Consider the following 17,248-nt stretch of genomic DNA (forward strand, 5'->3'; position numbering starts at 1 on the left):
AATTCCCTACATCCGGGAATTAGCGATCTGGTTGACAGTCCGTTCCCTGTCAAGAGGCCCCGAGAGTAATATGGGGAGACCCTGAAACTATCCCTCCTCCACACACTTCAGGAGACCCCACAAAGACGTCGGTCCTTTGGATGAGTAACGGCCCCTAAGGAGATTCTCAAGCGACATTCTCAGAAAGTGCGACCCCTTTAAAACGAGGAGGCCGGGCGCGGGCTAGTGACCAAGTGGGCGTCACAAGTCCTAAACCGAGGTCTTACCTCCCAGTGGACCCTGCGGTCCCGCCCAGAGCCCTCCTGAGAGCTTGGCTTCCGGGAGCTGCTCCGCTGGGGCAACGCCCCCAAGGCGCGGGCGCCAATTGGCCAGCGCGACCGCGGGGCGGGGCCAAATCTTAAAGAGTCGGAAACCAAGGGCGACCTGGAGGAGGCCACGGCTGCAGAGAAACGCAGGGAAGTGATGGCACGTGGCCCCATGTGGGTTTCTTTTAAATCTTTAATGCCTATACTCTAGTCTCAGGCCCATGGAGCCCACGCGAGACTATCCACTGTTCGGGGGCGCCTTCTCCGCAACTCTCCCTCCGGGGGCCATTGACGTAAGGTGAGACGGCCCAGGCACCAAAGGAATTTGACCAGGTGGGTTGCGGGAAGAAACCGGGGTCAACCAGGGTCTACCTCGCCTCTCTCCAGCGACCTCCGACCGGTCCCGGACAATCAAGAAGTTTTCTGCCATCGCGTGACAGACCAGAGCCTGATAATCGAACTTCTAGAGCTGCAGGCCCACGTGCAGGGCGAGGAGGCTGCCCGGTGAGGGAGGCGGGCCCGCGGCTGGCCAATGGGAGGACGTGAGCCAAAGAAGTGGGCGGGGCCTGTGACTGGTCGGTTAATCAGGGCAATGAGAACTCCAAGGGCAACGTGTTATCACTGGAAGCGAGAGAAGCTTAGGATTTAAGAGATGCTTGAAAGGGGCAGTAACAAATGCCCCTCCCTGACCCTGCTCCCTCAACTCCAGGTACCACTTTGAAGATGTTGGCGGGGTGCAAGAGGCTAGGGCTGTGCAAGTGGAGACTGTGCAGCCCCTCGTTTTGGAGAACCTGGCCCTGAGGGGCTGCTGTCAAGAAGCCTGGCTCCTTTCTGGCCAACAGCAGGTAGCTAAAGAAAATCAGCAGGTGAGGGTCAAAGAAGTGTGAGACGTCCTGGAGGGGTGAAGGGGGTGGCGCGGGGAAATCAGGTAAGCATCCAGACTCTGATCTCTTTAGGTAGCCAAGTATGTGACATTGCATCAGGCCTTGCTGCGGCTGCCCCAGTACCAGACTGATCTCCTGCTCACCTTCAATCAACCCCCGTAAGGACAGAAAGGGCACGTGGATGATGATTGGGTCCCCAGGGGAATTAGGCTTGGAGGGGCAGAGTAGGGAGACTGGCTGGTGGGGTTCTCCAAGGAAGTGGGAGTCGGCCACGAAGTTGGGGTCACAAATAACCAGGTCTGGGAAAAAGGGAGCTTCAAGGCCTAGATGATGTTCTCTATCTGTTCCCCACCCCAAGCCCTGAGAATAGGTCATCTCTTGTCCCGGAAAATCTGTCAATTCTGCCCTGGAGCCTGGGTGACTTTGAACAGCTTGTGACCAGTCTGACCCTTCATGATCCCAACATCTTTGGTCCCCAGTAAGGATGCTGAAATGCTGCATAATGCTTCTGAAGACCTGGGGCTTCTGTTCTGCAAGGGGAATAAAGGGTTGGATATATTCCCCTAATTCCTTTCCAGTGCATAAACACAAGACACCTCCTCTCTGCAGAAATAAACTTGCTTTATAACCAATATAATCTCTGTGCCTTTGAAATCTAACAGAACACCTGGGTCCCCCCAATTCCCTTTGGTCTTGGATGGGTGGAGTTAAAATTATACATGGGATCAGAAGGGACCGAAGGCCAGCAGTGGAGAAAGGGAGGAAACACACTTTGGAGTGACAGGTTCAGCCCTGAGAGAGCGGTGTGAAATGTGCAGGAGTGTAGGCAGGGAAGGTTTAAAGCAACACCCAAGAAAGGGAAGGAAACTATCCCTTGTAGTGATTCAATCCTGAGAAATCATATGGGGAGTGGTGTTGGCGGTCCTCCTCTGATGGATGAAAGGCCATCTGGTCAGAAGTCTCCCGGTAATAAAAATGGAGTCAGAAGAGTCCAAGGAGTGCTGATTTGCTGGAGTGGGGAAGAGTGGCTGTCGTTATTTGGTGTACGTGTAGTAGACCGTGCGCAGCTGGTCCCAGAAGAAGAGGGAAAGGATGGTGTGGGGGCCAAGGCGGAAGTAGGAGGCACCTATTCCCTTGTACATGCCAAAAATGCCCTCTGTCCGAGCCGTCTGCAGCAGAGCGTCCAGTAACCCCCGGTACATGAGGCCCTGAGAGGTGGGAGAGGAAGAGCAGAGGGAAGGAGTTTGTCAGAGCCCACCAGGAGCCTCACCTCAGCAGGCTGCATTTTAGGGTTCCTACCTGTACCCACAATCTGCTTTCCCCCATCCCCCAGCTTTCCCTGCCTGCCCGCACCCCAGGACACTCCCTTACCTTGCCCTGAGCATCTGTGGGCTGGTTGTACAGCCTTGTGCTGACCACATCAAAGGGTGTCATGGCCAGGACCACCGCGATGCCACTCACCATGGCGGCCGCCAGAGCCACCTTCCAGCTCTGGGGTGGAAATATCTAATGGGGGAGGAAGGGAGAGCTCTGTCAGCCAATCGTTCAACCCCACGGAAAGGCCAGGCCCTGCACTGGGGATACAGGAGAGAGCCGGTAACTCAGGGAGCTTCCACTCCACCAGTGATAACACAAAGGAGGAAGAGCGCAAGGCACTGGGGACTCAGGCACACCTGGGTAGAAGGTTAGAGAGACAGTGACCCCCCAAGACTACCTGCTACCCCCTCACATTGAATGTCGGCACTGTTCTAATTCAAACTGAGCCCGCTTCAGCTTGCCCCCCACTTGCCCACATTCCCAGGGTGGCCCCACCCCTTTCCCAGGCAGTACCTCCCACTGGGTCATGAGGTCCTTGGTGGAGGAGAAGGTGCACAGCTGGGTGGAGGAACCGACGATAACTCGGGGCAGGCCGCCCAGGGCCCCACGCCACAACCCCACCAGACCATGTTTCTGGCCAATCTTGGTTAGTGCCTGAAACATGCCCTGGTGGGGGCCGGGGGAAAGACCATGGGGGCGGGGTTCAGTCACCCAAGCATCAGGGGCTGCTACCTCCTAACAGTGATAAGGATGGGTCCATCACAGGCACTCCAGTGTCTAGACAACCAGGTCCCTGTAGGCTTCGAGCAGGAATGTGGCCCTCAGTTATTGACCAACCTATCCTTTTCTCCCTCGCCACCCCAGAACTGGGCAGGGTATATGCAAGTGAGGACATTAGCAGGTCAAAAGGATGGGGTGGGAGAAACAGGTGCAGAAAACTAGAGGAACTGGGAACATAGGGGAAAGAGGGTTTGGGTGGATTCCAGGGGTGGAGTAGGGCTGAACTGATGGGCTGGGCAGATATGTGTCTGGGTTGGAGCTGCTGGGTACAGGCAGAAAGCTGGGGGAAGAAGGGAGAGAATGGGCAGGGACTCAAGCTGGGGGTTGGAAAACCCTCACCTGATGATTATACTGGTGCCCCACAGCGATTTCTGTGGCTGCCTGTGCTTGTAGGTGTGTCTTCACCTGGGGAAGAGAGAGTATTACAGCCTATGGCTCAGAGGTCAGCCTCCCACCTCAGAAACCCAAATGCCTGACCCCTTCACACTTTCTTTAGGGTGTTCAGCAATGAATATCCTTCTAATCTGATAATTATTGTTGTTCCTACTTAACAAATTGGTCATGAGACTGTGTCCCTTGGCTCCAATCCCGGGGGATGGATCTCCTAGCACTGCAAGGCACCCCACCCCCTCTACATCCTCCCTCCCTTGGGGTAGGGGTGGGGGATGGAGAATGGCAACCTTTCCTAAGACTGTTCATGTTAGGTGAGACCTGGTGTCCAGACTCTTCATGCCATCTCCTATTCTCAGACTGGCAGACAGGATCTTCAGCCACTACCATGACCAGGCTCCAACATCAGACTCTGGGGCAGGTTGTGAGGGGTCCTCTGCAAAACTTGCTCTCTTGCCTCCAGCTGGCTTTGGAGAGGTCACTGTCCCTGAATCTCATAACCTGGGAGGGAGACCAGATTACCTTTCCTTCTACAGACCTCACTGCCTCACAGTGTCTTTCCAGAAAGAGCACTAAGCAGGGCCTTGTTCTTGTTTAGTCACTCAGTAGTGTCTGATTCTTTTGCTACCCCATGGACTATAGCCTGCCAAACTCCTCTGTCCATGGGATTTCCCAGGCAAAGAATACTGGAGTGGGTTGCCATTTCCCTCTCCAGGGGATCTTCCCAACGCAAGGATCAAACCCACGTCTCCTGCATTGGAGGTGAATTCTTTACTGAGCCACCAGTGAAGCCAAGCCAGGACTGGACTGGTCCTAGCAATAAGCAGCTGTGTGATCTTGAGCTAGTCATTTCCTTTTCTGGGCCTCAGGCTCCTGACCCTTCACCTATACCAGATAACTCAGAGGCAGACTACAGGATGGTAATTCTGTGATGCCCAGGACCTCCCCCGATCCCCAGACTCGCTGAAGTATATTAATCAAACCGCTCATCTTCCCCTACACAAATGCACTTCCAACCTCAGTGAAGGCCCAGGCACCCACCCTGCACCAAAGATCTTCCTCGAAGGCCCCAGGCAAGACCCTTCTTCTCACCATGTAAATGGGGCTCCCCAAGTAGGCTCCCATGACCCCAGCCAAGGCCCCAGCTGCTGCGCTACGAACAGGGCTGAGTGTGCCTTCAGTCGTGTGCAGGTAGCCCCCAGCTTCCACCAGCCCGTAGGTGCCCAGCCGGATGCCGTTCATCAGAAACTGGTATAAGAGGGCAGGGGCCAGGCCCTTCTGCAGGGCCGCCAGGCCGTCCACCTTGCCGATGGTAATGAAGGCATGGAAGACGTTTCGGTAGTGCCGTTGGTAGGTGCCCGGGGCCCGCAGTTCTCCCTGCAGCTGCATCCTGGTCTTCACCACCTCCAGGGGATTGGTGAACAAACAGGCACCGCAGGCTGCCAGGCCGCTCATCAAGAAGTCCATGGTGGGACAGCAGTAGCAGGAACTGGTCCAGGGGTAAGAAAGTTAAAATTAACTTTAGAAATGGGGTCAGAATATCCAGGGGAGAGCCTCAGTTCCAGGGGTCCGGGCTGCAGGAGGTAGAAATTTAGAGATCTGGAATCTATAGAGTGTCAGGGTCAGATGTCAAGAGGTCAAGGGTTAGCTGGAATTTGGGAGTCAGGAGATGGTAAAGAGAGAAATACGAGTTTAGGAGAGTCTGGTGAGAAGGCTATGACAGAGACTTGTTAATTAAGGGATTTGAGGTCAAGAAGGGGCAGAAGTCAAGAGGACAGCAGGTGGGATGCTTAGGATGGCCAGACACCGGGGTCGGGAGTAGGTGAGGGGAAAGCGGAGTTGGGAGACGGGTCCGGGGGAGAAAGGGGAAAGAAAATCAGCAGGTGAAGGAGGAAGAGGACCAGGAGAAGATCCGGTGGCGTCCCCGGGACAGCAGCGAGGTCTGAATCGGGAAGGAAGTCAAGACTCAGCCGAGGATGAGCGCCCCCAGGCATCTGCCGGAGCCCGCAGCAGCTTCACCCCGGGTAGCCTACGGAGGCCTGGCCACCACACTCCGATCACTGGAGAGCAGCGCCCAATGAGGAGCCTTGGAGAGGCGTAGTCGAGAGCCGCAGCCAATCAACGCCGAGCCGGCTCGACGGCCAATGGGAGGTGCTCCAGGCGACCCGGCCCCCGGAATCTGCCTAGAAGCGGTTGGAGTTAACTCTCCACACCCCGGCACCGGTACCTGGGCTGTGCTGGGCTGTACCTCGGAGTGCTGGGAGGGGTCCCCCGGGAGCGGAGTTTTTTTAATCACTGGTAGGGAGGAGGAGAGGTTGGACCCTGGGTCCCTGGACGGGCGCAGAGGCCGAGTGCGGAGACAGCAGTTCATCGGCCTGTTTGGGGCTGCTCCTTTTGCGAACCGAGGGCTCCCTTTCTTCTTCTATCCCGGGTCGTCGCCGGGTGAGGTTGCCAAACTGTAGATCCACTCCTCGGATCGACGTCAGGAGAGCTCGCCCCTGCACTGAACAGATATCCTTAGACTGAGTAAAATATTTGCATAATAGGTTCCAGGGCGGGGATGTGGTACCTGCGGGTGAAGAGGAAGGGGTCCTGAAGGATCGCAGGGAACATAGTCACATCCTTATGCTCTTTTGATCCTCACAGTAACCCAGAGAAGGGCAGGCAGGCTGAGTAGGGTGGGATTTTGATCCCTGGGCCTAGGTTATACAAGGCCAGCAAGAGATGGAAGAGGTCCTGAGACTCTGGACTCCTGTACTTTTTCATGAGCCTGGTAATGGTTAATTATGCAAGGACTTCTGAGAAAAGAAGGGGAAGGCTTGGAGAAAGATGGCAGGAGAATAAGGGATGTCTTCTGGGGTGGGAGAAGGAGTTAGGGGGCACAACTGACCCAGAGAATCTTTTGAGGTCCAGTTTGGGTCTTCCTGCTTACCAGCTGGATGGCCTTAGGCAAGATTCTTAACATCTCAGAGCTTTCTCTGTAAAATGGGAATGATAATTATGTATTGTGTAAGCCTGAGTGAAAGTGTTTGATTTTCTCTAGGTGCTCAATTAGTCTCCTTGTGCGCATATCCTGTTCCCATGGCACCCCTTATCCTGGTAACCTCCAAGTCACTCTTCAACTTCAGCATCTCTCCTGATCCTTAAAGCTTTTTAGCCACTTCCATCCTGCTTTGCTCCTCAAGTAAATGAGAAACCTTTGTTTCTGATTTGATTAACAATTGTTTACTCTGACTCCTCCACTACAATGGGAGTTCTTGGACACTCCTAGGGCTGGGGAGCTGAGTCTGAATCTTTTCTCTCCAGCTTACAGCTAAATCACTGAGATTTTGAATTAGGTAGGAGGCGTGGAGCAGATAACACAGCTTCTCAAGAGAGGCTCTGAAAAGTTCCCCTGAAAATGTCCAAGGAATGCTCCGCAAATGCCTCCACCTGCTGGCTGGGATTATCACCTGAAAAACTGGATTCATCTCAGTGAGTCAAAAGACACAACCAAGCCAAAGAGTGAGAGAAGGAAGATTTGTAAGTAAGGAGAATACCGGCGATGTTTCCCAAAGCAGTGTTTTCCGAACAGCAAAATTAGGGAAGTTTGAAGCTAACGGTATGTGCATATTCATGAAGAGGTTTGGCTGGGGTTTGCTTATTCATGACGGGGCTTGAGCAGAAGAGAATCCAGCACAGAATAGGGGCAAAAGTCTAAGCTTTCGTTGATTGAAATCACAAATGACAGAAGAAGGTTAACATCATCATTCCTTAGGTTCCCACCCATCTGCAGGTTTTAGCCAGAAGTTGCCATTCCCCACCTGTGTGGGGGGCCTTTGTTACCCTAGAACAACTCAAAGATTGGATTGTTATGTATATCCCTTGAGGAGGGCCTCAGTTCAGTTCAGTCGCTCAGCTCAGTCGTGTCAGACTCTTTGCGACCCCATGGACTGCAGCTCACCAGGCTTCTCTGTCCATCACCAACTCCCAGAGCTTGCTCAAACTCATGTCCATCGAGTCAGTGATGCCATCCAACCATCTCATCCTCTGTTGTCCCCTTTTCCTCCTGCCTTCTATCTTTCCCAGCATCAGGGTCTTTTTCAGTGAGTCAGTTCTTTGCATCAGGCGGCCAAAGTATTGGAGCTTCAGCTTCAGCATCGATCCTTCCAATGAATATTCGGGACTGATTTCCTTTAGGATTGACTGGTTTGATCTCCTTGTGGTCCAAGGGGCTCTCAGAAGTCTTTTCCAACACCACAGTTCAAAAGAGGAGGACCCAGGACTCTTTTTTTCTTTATCACTGAACTGTTGCTTCTAAAGGCTTTTACTTTGTTCTTGCATTCTTTTGTTCCTCTAAGATTTTAATTACTGAGATCTGTTCTAGGGTTAACATTGTAGCCAGGCTTGGATCACAAAATGGCTTCTCTTGTCAAGAAAGCCATATGGGGTTCTCTCTCTCTGGGACCCCTACCCTATCTGCTTGTAGGATGAGAGCTCATCATTGTTTTAATTTTTGAGTTTGTACCAGTGGTTCTCAAAGTACCAGTCCTTGGAACAACAGCAGCAGCACCTGAGGACTTCATGTGTGTGTGTGACGTCATGTCCAACTCTGCGACCCCATGAACTATACGTAGCCCACCAGGTTCCTCTGTCCATGGGATTCTCCAGGCAAGAATACTGGAGTGGGTTGCCATTTCCTCCTCTAGGGGATCTTTCTGGCCCAGGAATAGAACCCGCATGTCCTATGTTTCCTTCAGGCAGATTCTTTACCCCTGAGCCACCAGGGAAGCCCCCGGGGGACTTCATAACAATGCAGATTCCCTAGTCCCACACCAGATCTCTGGCACTGAAGATGGGGCCTGATGAGAGGCTTAACAAAACCCGCTAAGATATTTTGATATGTGCTAACGTTTTAGAACTACTGGCTGAAGCCTTTCATTTTTAATATCCAGACATCCTACAGATAGACAACTTTTTTTTTGTAGGAGGCTGAAGCTGTGTTTTAATAAATTATTTTGTAGTGAAAATACTACTACACAGTCTGGTGTGTTGCCTCTGGTAAGAGTCCTAGTGAGTCCCCCCAAAGTCTCAATTGCTGTGGGATTGGTTGTCAGTACTTAAACGCACAGTGAGATTATTTTTTCCCTGACTTTGTTGGTGAAGATTTTTTAATAACTGCTGTGCTGGGTCTTATCCCTGAGTAGGGATGGAGCCTGGACCCTCTGCATAGGGAGCAGGAGTTTTAACCTCTGGAACACCAGGGAAGCCCCAGGATGACTGATGTTGTTGGACCTGAGACACTTGAGTTGGTTTATATCCCTCCAGTAGTAGGTCATTGGGTTTTCCGCTGAAAACCAAGAACTCTTAGACTTGATGCTACTACCACCCTTGGGTGTGAGGCTGGGGAATTTAGCCTAAGAAACAGGGTGGTAGGAAAAGCCTGGACTCCAGTCCTGTTGTCTTTGTGCCAACATTAAATACACAGATAAAGGCCCATGAGTCTTCACTAATCTTCTGAAAGTGAAAGTGTCCGACTCTTTGCGACCCCGTGGACTGTAGCCTGCCAGGCTCATGGAATTCTCCAGGCAAGAAAACTGGAGTGGGTTGCCATTTCCGTCTCCAGACAGATAGACAACTTTTAAAGTGTTATTATTTTTAAAACAATCTTAATTTTTAGAACAGTTTTAGGTTTATAGAAAAATTATAAAGATGCTATGAGAGTTCCCACATCCAATTTTTTCATTCAGTTCAGTTCAGTTAGTTGCTCAGTCATGTCTGACTCTTTGCGACCCCATGGACTGCAGCACGTCAGGCCCCCCTGTTCATCACCAACTCCCTGAATTTACTCAAACTCATGTCCATTGAGTCAGTGGTGCCATCCAACCATCTCATCTTCTGTTGTCCCCTTCTCCTCCTGCCTTCAATCTTTCCCAGAATCAGGCTCTTTTCAAATGAGTCAGTTCATCACATCAGGTAGCCAAAGTATTGGAGTTTCAACTTCAGCATCAGTCCTTCCCGTGAATATTCAGGACTGATTTCCTTTAGGATCGGCTGGTTGGATCTCCTTGCTGTCCAAGGGTCTCTCAAGAGTCTTCTCCAACACCACAGTTCAAAAGCATCAGCTCTTTGGCACTCAGCTTTCTTTATAGTCCAACTCTCACATCCATACACGACTACTGGAAAAACCATTTCCTTCATTATTAATATCTTACATTAATATTGATGGGGATAGAATAGGATAGTCATACAGTTAGTTGTAGAAGTCCCAGTAGGGGACTATAGATAGAGAAGGAAACCTAGAAAACTTTGGGAGACCACTGTAAGTTAATGATCACTCAAGAAAGTTATTGGAATATTGTTCAATGAAGTAGGCTTACTTAACTATAAAACCATAAACAAAACCACAAGGCCAGTAGATGGGAGAAAAATGTCACCACCCTTCTTCTAATGCAATGATCCTAGTTTGACCTCAGAGGGTCAGACACTTTCCTGCCTAATATGAAAGAGGAGCTAGTGATGCATGTCTGCATCTATGTCTTCTTGAAGAAGGCGGTCTTTCCCCCTCCCCCTTTTTCATTATAAAATTGTAGCCCATTCGATCCCTGGGGCAGAGTTTCCCAGCTGCCCAGAAGCATCTCTTACAATAAATCTACTTGCCTACCACTTTGCCTCTCCCTGAATTTCCTCTGCACTGAGACACAAAGAACCTGAACCTCAGTGAGTCCAGACATCAGGTGAGTGATTCTAATTAAAACATTGTGGGTTCAAGTCCCAAACTTGGTTCTGGCTGGGTCTGAGTCCCAATCTGAGGTAAACAGTTTCAATATGATATATTGATATTGTTACAATTAATGAACAAATATTAATGCATTATTGACATCCATACTTTTTCAGATTTCCTTCCTTTTTTTTATGAAGTTTTTTTTCTCTTTCAGGATTCCATCCAGGAATTGCATTCACTTGTGGTATCTCCTCAGGCTCCTCTTGGCTGTCATGGTTTCTCTGACTCGCCTGGTTTTTGATGACCTGGGCAGTTTTGAGAAGTACTTGTTTGGTATTTTGTAGAATGTCCTTCTATTGTGTGTTTTTTTTTTTTTTTCTTTTCTCATGACTGGAGTGAGGTTGTGGGTTTTGGGGAGGCAGACCACACAGGCAACTGTCATTCATCACATTATGTCAAAGGTGCTACTGCATACATACTGTCTGTCAAAATGACATTACTGTTGATATTGACCTTGATCACCAGGCTGAAGTAGTGTCTGTCAGGTTTCTCTGTAGAAAATTTATTAGAATTTTTTCCTCCTTTCCACCGTGCATTCTTTGGAAGGAAATCACTATGTACAGCCCACATTGAAGGAATGGAGAGTTAGACTCCACTTCCTTGAGGGAGAAAAATCTATATAAATTATTTGGAATTCCACATGGGAGATTTGTTTGCCCCATTTATTTATTTATTCAACCATTTATTTCTATCAGTATGGAATCATGGATATTTATTTTATACTTTGAGTTGTAATCCAATATACTTTATTTTGTTGTTTATAATGTTCTAACTTTGGCCTTTGAGAACTCTTTTACTAGATTTCTATGTTTTCTTTATTTTTTTGGCCACACTGCCCGACTGTGGGATATTAGTTCCCTGACCAGGGATTGGCCTGAACCCTCAGCAGGGAGAGTGACAGAGTCCTAACCACTGGATTGCCAGGGAATTCCTGATTTCTATGTTTTCTTGACATATCCTCATCAAATCTTCTTTTAATCAAACTATTTATTTATTTTGTGAGCTGGTCACACCATTCGACTTCTGAGATCTTTCCTCCACCAGGGATCAAACCCTGGCCACAATAGTGGAAGCGTGGAGTCTAACCACTGGATGGTCAGGGCAGTCCCTAACCGTCCAGTGGTTAAGACTTCACCTTCCAATGCAGAGGATGCTGCATTGATTCCTGGTTGGAGAACTAAGATCCCAGATGCCTGGCAGTCAAAAACATAAAACAGAAACAATACTGTAACAAATTCAAAAAAGACTTAAAAAAAAATCTTTAAAAATTTTTGTTTCTTTACTTTTTGGCAATATAAGATGCTCCAGGCTAATTTTGTGTATTTTCTGCCCAAGTCCTAGTGTCAGCTATTTCTCCAAGGAGCCCTAGTTTGTTTTATTGAAGAATAGTATTAGAAACTAAAATCTGAGCATGGCTGTGCTTGATGCCATTACAGTGCCATTACTTCTAGACTCTCTCAGCTGGGAGTGCATGTATTAACTTGTTCTCTAAGTTTTAAGGGTTTTGACAAATGCATTATATCAATAGTATTATACAGAATATTCTCATCACCGCCCCCCCAGCCCCCGCCAAAGAAAATCCTCAGTATTTCACCTGTTCAACCATCCCTGGCAACTACTGGTCTGTCTATTGTCTCTGTATTTCTGCCTTTTCCAGAATATTATATAGTTGGAATCATAAAGGAATGTAACCTCTTCAGGCTGGCTTCTTTGACTTAACTGTATGCATTTAAGTTTCATCAGTATCTTTTTAAGCCCTGATAACATTTGATTATTGAATAATATTCCATTTTATGAGTGTACCACAGTTTATTTATCCTTTCTTGTGTTGAAGGACATCTTGGTTGCTTCCAGTTTTTGGTGATGATGAATAAAGTTGCTATAAATGTTTGTGTGCATTTTTTTTATATATAGACATTTGTTTTCAAATCAGTTGAGTTAATACCTAGGAGTACAATTGCTGAAATGATTGGTAAGACTATGTTTAGCTTTGTTAAGAAATTACCAAACTTTTTTTTCCCATGTAGGTTATTACAGAGTATTGAGTAGAGTTCCCTGTGCTATACAGTTGTTCTTGTTGATAACCTATGTTATATACAGTATTCTTAATTATAGTTGACATTTTGTACATTAGATCCCCAAAACTTATTCATCTTATAGTTGGCAATTTAAACCCTTGTATGTATTATATTCTTTAGTGAGGTGTCTATTCAGATCTTTTCCCTGTTTTCAATTGGATTGTTTAGCTTTCTGGTTGTTGAGTTTGAGTTATTTGTGTATTTTGGATAACAGTCATTTATCAGATATGTTTTTCAACTATTTACTCCCAGTCTATGACTTGTCTTTTCATTCTCTTAATATTATCTTTTATAGAGCAGAAGGTTTTAATTATAATAAAGTCTAACATCAATTTTTTTCTTTCATGGATCATGTTTTTTATGTTGTAACTAAAAACTTATTGCCAAACCTAAGGTCGCCTAGATTATCTCCTACATTTTCTTTTAGAAATTCTGTAGTTTAGGTCTATGATTTACACTCAGGTCTATGATCTTTTTTGAGTGTGAATGATGTAAGGTCTGTGTCATTTTTACATATGGATATCAGTTGTTTCAACAACTTTTGTTGAAAACAGCAGCCTATCTCCACTGAATTGCCTTTGCTTCTGTTGTCAAAAATCAGTTGAGGGCTTCTCTGGTGGCTCAGTGGTAAAGAATTCTCTTGCCAGTGCAGGAGACCTGAGTTCAGTTCCAGATCCAGGAAGATCCCACATGCTGCAGAGCAACTTAGCCCACGCAGCATCACTATTGCACCTGTGCTCTAGAGCCTGGGAGCCACAACTACCGAGCCCACATGCTGCCGCAACCACTGAAGCCCGCACACCCGAGTTCCACAACACAAGAAGCCACTGCAAGGAGAAGTCCCCATGTGGCAACTAGAGAGTAGCCCCTGCTCCCTGCAACTAGAGAAAAGCCCAAGTAGCAACAAAGACTCAGCACATCAAAAAAAAATATATATATATATAAAAATCATTTAACTCAGGGAAAAAGCCAATATTTTATAACTATAAATGGAATATAACCTATAAAAATTTTTGAATCACTATGTTGTACACCCAAAACTAATAAGGTAAATCAACTATACCTCAATTTTTCAGTTCAGTTCAGTTGCACAGTCGTGTCTGACTCTTTTCGACCCCATGGACTGCAGCACGCCTGGCTTCCCTGTCCATCACCAACTCCTGGAGTTTGCTCAGACTCATGTCCATTGAGTCGGTGATGCCATCCAACCAACTTGTCCTCTGTTGTCCCCTTCTCCTCCTGCCTTCAATCTTTCCTGGCATCAGGGTCTTTTCAAATGAATCAGTTCAAAACACCTCAATTTTTTAAAAATTGAAAAAAAAATTCAGTCAATATTTGTGTTAGCCCATTTCCACTGATCTGTGTGTGTATTTTTTCACCAGTACCACACTGTGTTGATTATTGTAGACTTTTTTTTTTCCCCCTGAGTGTGAATGTCCTGAGACAAATGTGAGAGGAGTGGAGGGGAAGCACAAAGATGGCCCCAGGTCTGAGAGAAGGGGTGAAACCACAGAGAGAGGAAGGTGGACGGTATAGAAGCCTGGAGGACACCGGGTTGTGACTTCTGCACCTCTGCCTGTGGTGGCCTAGATATCAACGGATTCATACCGGCTGCCAAGCCCCACACCTGAAGTGCTCAGACTCCACCTGGTGGCAGGTAAACAGAATCCTCCATCCTCACCTAGAAAAGAGCCTGTAGGGATTCCCAGAGCAGGCCAATCACTCACCACAGGCAGGCTACCTACCCCTACTGGCCTTCCAGACAGAAAAGAAGGCCCAGGTGTTTTGTACTCCATGAAGGATTCCACTGGAGTTCAAGGTCCTGGCCCTACCAGAGGCTAGTGGAACTCAACACTTCTTTCATCATGAGCTCCTCTCCCACTCGAAGGGATTTTTTTTTTTAAAGCCACACTGCATGGTATGCAGAATGTCTCCAACCAGGGATTGAACATGGGTCCCCTGCGTTGAAAGTAGGAACCTTAACCCCTGGACCACCAGGAAAGTCCCAGAAGGGAATTTTTTACATAAAGTATGCTTTGGCCCTGCTTGTGTCACGTGCTCATGCCTGAACAAGTCTCGGGAGCTAGGGGAGAGGAAATGTGCTGACTGGCTGCTTCTGGTTCATACACTTCCCCAGAATGTACTGTGTGAACCTAGAATGATGGAAGGGTGGGTCCCTAAAAGGAAACTTGATGCTGGTGACAGAAGAGGGGGAATGGGTGGGGAACTGGTTAAAACTCTTGCTGTCCACTCCCCTACCTGATCAGAAGCCTCAGTGCCTCTTCAGCCCTGTCTGGTTGCCTGCAGAGTGGCCTCTATGTGTTCCTCCTGCCCCACACCCCTCTTCCCATATCAGCTAAGATTCCCTTTCATAGTTCTCCAGATAGGCCTACTTCTCTCTTCACTGTGCCTGTACTTCTGCCATCTCCCCAAATGGTCACCCATGCCTTGCAAGATCCCCTGCAGGAGGGCATGGCAACCCACTCCAGTATTCTTGCCTGGAGAATCCCCATGGACAGAGGAGCTTAGCTGGCTACAGTCCATAGGGTTGCAAATAGTTGGACACAACTGAAGCGATTTAGCATGCATAAGCCTTGCCTCTTAACCTGGCCAAACTCTACCTGATTTTTAAGGAATAGTCTAAGTGTCTTTCCTCCATGAACCCTTTCCTAACAGCCAGGTGAGTGACGTAAGGAGGACTGAAGGAGGTTCAAGGCCGTCTGATGTGGAGGTTTAATAAAGGGGTGAAAGAGAGAGAAAGATCTAAGGATTCCTCTAGCCTTCCAGAAAAGAATCTTTGGGCAAAATCAAGACCAATCACATTGAAGTTTCATTTTTATTTTTTAAAATTTCCATTTATTTTTTGGCCTCGCTGCATAGCTTGCACAACCTCAGTTCCCCGATTGGGGATTGAACCCTGGCCACGGCAGTGAAAGCCGGAATGCAAACCACTAGGCCACCTGGGAACATTCCTTAATCATTTTTAAATTGAAAGTATTTTTGTTTTTTCACAAAGATGTTTACCGCAGCATTCATTGTAATGGCAAAAACTGGAAGCTGTCCAAATGCCCTGCACTCAAGAATAAATTGAAGCATTTAAGATTCTTTCAGCAGTAAGTGACAGAAACCCAGCTCAAACTAGCTTAAGCACAAAAGAGAATTCAGTGGTTCCGGAAACTGGGCAGTGCAAGGGGCTCAAGTGATGTTGGCAGGCCCTCTCCATCTCTTGCCTCTGTCTGCTTCTCTCCTGTGGGAAGTTAATTTTCTTCCACTATTGACCAGGAGAAGGGAGGCCAAGACACAGATGGCTCCTGACTTGTTTTATTTCTGCTTTGTGACCTTGAAAGAAAGAGAAAGCTGTCCTTTCCCAGAGACCCAGGGCAGGAGGCTGTCCCAGCATGGGTGAGTAGCTCATTCCTGGGCCAGTCTCTGTGGTCAGAGGAATGGAATCCTGTAATTGACTGAATCTGACTCCAATGGCCAGGAGGAGGCTGCTGGTGTTGGCTGTCCCACTGCAACCATGTGGAGTGGGGTGGGGGAACAAAGATTTTCCCAGGAGACTTTACCATTTTTACCAGGATGGCAAAATCTAGTTGGTGCAACATTACATTCCAGGAAAAAGTACAGTTACAAAGACTGTGTAGTAACATGGCAAATAGTTATGAAGCAATGCTAGGAGAAGAAGGCAGAAAACAGTATTGAAACTATGCTGGCACCTTTGGAAGATCAAAAAACAGAAAACTTTTGCTTGTTGTGGAAGAACGTATTATCATATTTAAAACCTTCCAAAAAAAAAAAAAGACCTTCAGTGCCTTTGCAAAAACATTAGTTCGATACATAAAATGTGTTTGTGCAAAAATAATGTGGTACACATGACAAGGTATGATTTTCAGAACTCAGTTTCTTTTTGGAATGGGGTGGGGGCATAACAAGGGCTTCCCTGGTGGCTCAGAAGGAAAAGAATCTGCCTGCAATGCAGGAAACCTAGGTTTGATTCCTGGGTCAGGAAGATCCCCTAGAGAAGGGAATGGCTACCCACTCCAGGATTCTTGTCTAGAGAATTCCGTGGACAAAGGAGCCTGGAAAGAGTTGGACATGACTGAGCGACTCACTTTGACTTTTGGGGCATAAGTCATACTTTTCATCTTTGTGGTTGCTTTGAGCAGGGGACCCAGTGGAACCTGTTTGTCAGGAGTGCTTGTCAGGTGTGCTACATCCTCACTGTAGCTCCAGGGAACTTGAGTTTCCCAAAACATGCTGGCTTGCCTTCAGGAGTAGGGGAAGTCTCTCCCCAACAGGTGGGCAGGTGAGAAGCCTCCAGGTGGGTTTCCAATAAGGATAGAGAGAGGACAAGGAAATAAGCTCAGGCAAGCCAGGAAGACCAGGTAAAGTCCACAGGTAGCCCAGCCCACCTAATTCCTCTTTTCCTGCTTACATTCCCACACAGACCTGGGGCAATTCAGGTAATACCAAGTGCCAACACGTTTGTAGCTAACAGCCAGCGCTTTGGGGTTAGTTGTCTATTTATTTTTCTTTTTGACCTCTCCATGTGGCTTACGGGAACTTAATTCCCCAAACAGGGATTGAAACTGCATCCTCGACAGTGAAAGCACAGAGCCCTAACCACTGGACCACTGTTAGGCACTGGACTGCCAGGGAATTCTCAGTTGTTATTATTTTTTGGCCGTGCCATATAGCTTGCAGTCTCTTAGTTCCCCAACCAGGGATTGA

The 17,248-nt window shown here is 47.8% G+C and overlaps 2 protein-coding genes across 5 annotated transcripts; one reads left to right on the top strand and one right to left on the bottom strand.

Annotated features, from left to right (window-relative positions):
- Window positions 1–388: 388 nt before the first annotated feature.
- RANGRF (RAN guanine nucleotide release factor) lies at window positions 389–1,821 on the top strand. 2 transcript variants are annotated; one of them, XM_043903793.1, is made up of 5 exons: window positions 389–603; window positions 693–809; window positions 1,015–1,150; window positions 1,262–1,347; window positions 1,548–1,821. In XM_043903793.1, the coding sequence occupies exons 1-5, from the start codon at window positions 527–529 to the stop codon at window positions 1,669–1,671; spliced, it is 540 nt and encodes a 179-aa protein (XP_043759728.1). In that variant the 5' UTR covers window positions 389–526; the 3' UTR covers window positions 1,672–1,821. The 2 variants fall into 2 exon arrangements, with proteins under 2 accessions (XP_043759728.1, XP_043759726.1); XM_043903791.1 differs by having other exon boundaries at window positions 390–603; window positions 1,015–1,171.
- SLC25A35 (solute carrier family 25 member 35) lies at window positions 1,807–13,624 on the bottom strand. 3 transcript variants are annotated; one of them, XM_043903789.1, is made up of 6 exons: window positions 13,581–13,624; window positions 4,769–6,179; window positions 3,626–3,691; window positions 3,020–3,172; window positions 2,561–2,695; window positions 1,807–2,397 (listed from the first exon to the last, which is right to left on the bottom strand). In XM_043903789.1, exons 2-6 carry the CDS (start codon window positions 5,141–5,143, stop codon window positions 2,224–2,226), a joined length of 903 nt encoding a protein of 300 aa, XP_043759724.1. In that variant the 5' UTR covers window positions 5,144–6,179; window positions 13,581–13,624; the 3' UTR covers window positions 1,807–2,223. The 3 variants fall into 3 exon arrangements, with proteins under 3 accessions (XP_043759724.1, XP_043759723.1, XP_043759725.1); XM_043903788.1 differs by lacking the exon at window positions 13,581–13,624 and adding an exon at window positions 6,246–7,624; XM_043903790.1 differs by lacking the exons at window positions 3,020–3,172; window positions 13,581–13,624 and having other exon boundaries at window positions 4,769–7,629.
- Between the last annotated feature and the right edge of the window lie 3,624 nt (window positions 13,625–17,248).

Source organism: Cervus elaphus, chromosome 5 (assembly GCF_910594005.1).
Source record: "Cervus elaphus chromosome 5, mCerEla1.1, whole genome shotgun sequence".
Taxonomy (NCBI): domain Eukaryota; kingdom Metazoa; phylum Chordata; class Mammalia; order Artiodactyla; family Cervidae; genus Cervus; species Cervus elaphus.

Excerpts from the sequence above, each read along its gene's own strand:
- SLC25A35 (XM_043903789.1), bottom strand. The coding sequence starts at position 5,143 with ATGGACTTCTTGATGAGCGGCCTGGCAGCCTGCGGTGCCTGTTTGTTC. Across the intron at positions 3,692-4,768 it reads TGGGGAGCCCCATTTACATG|GTGAAGACACACCTACAAGC; the intron begins GTGAGAAGAAGG and ends TCTCTTCCCCAG. Across the intron at positions 2,696-3,019 it reads ACCTCATGACCCAGTGGGAG|ATATTTCCACCCCAGAGCTG; the intron begins GTACTGCCTGGG and ends CTCCCCCATTAG.
- RANGRF (XM_043903791.1), top strand. The coding sequence starts at position 527 with ATGGAGCCCACGCGAGACTATCCACTGTTCGGGGGCGCCTTCTCCGCA. Across the intron at positions 604-692 it reads CCGGGGGCCATTGACGTAAG|CGACCTCCGACCGGTCCCGG; the intron begins GTGAGACGGCCC and ends GCCTCTCTCCAG. Across the intron at positions 1,172-1,261 it reads TAGCTAAAGAAAATCAGCAG|GTAGCCAAGTATGTGACATT; the intron begins GTGAGGGTCAAA and ends TGATCTCTTTAG.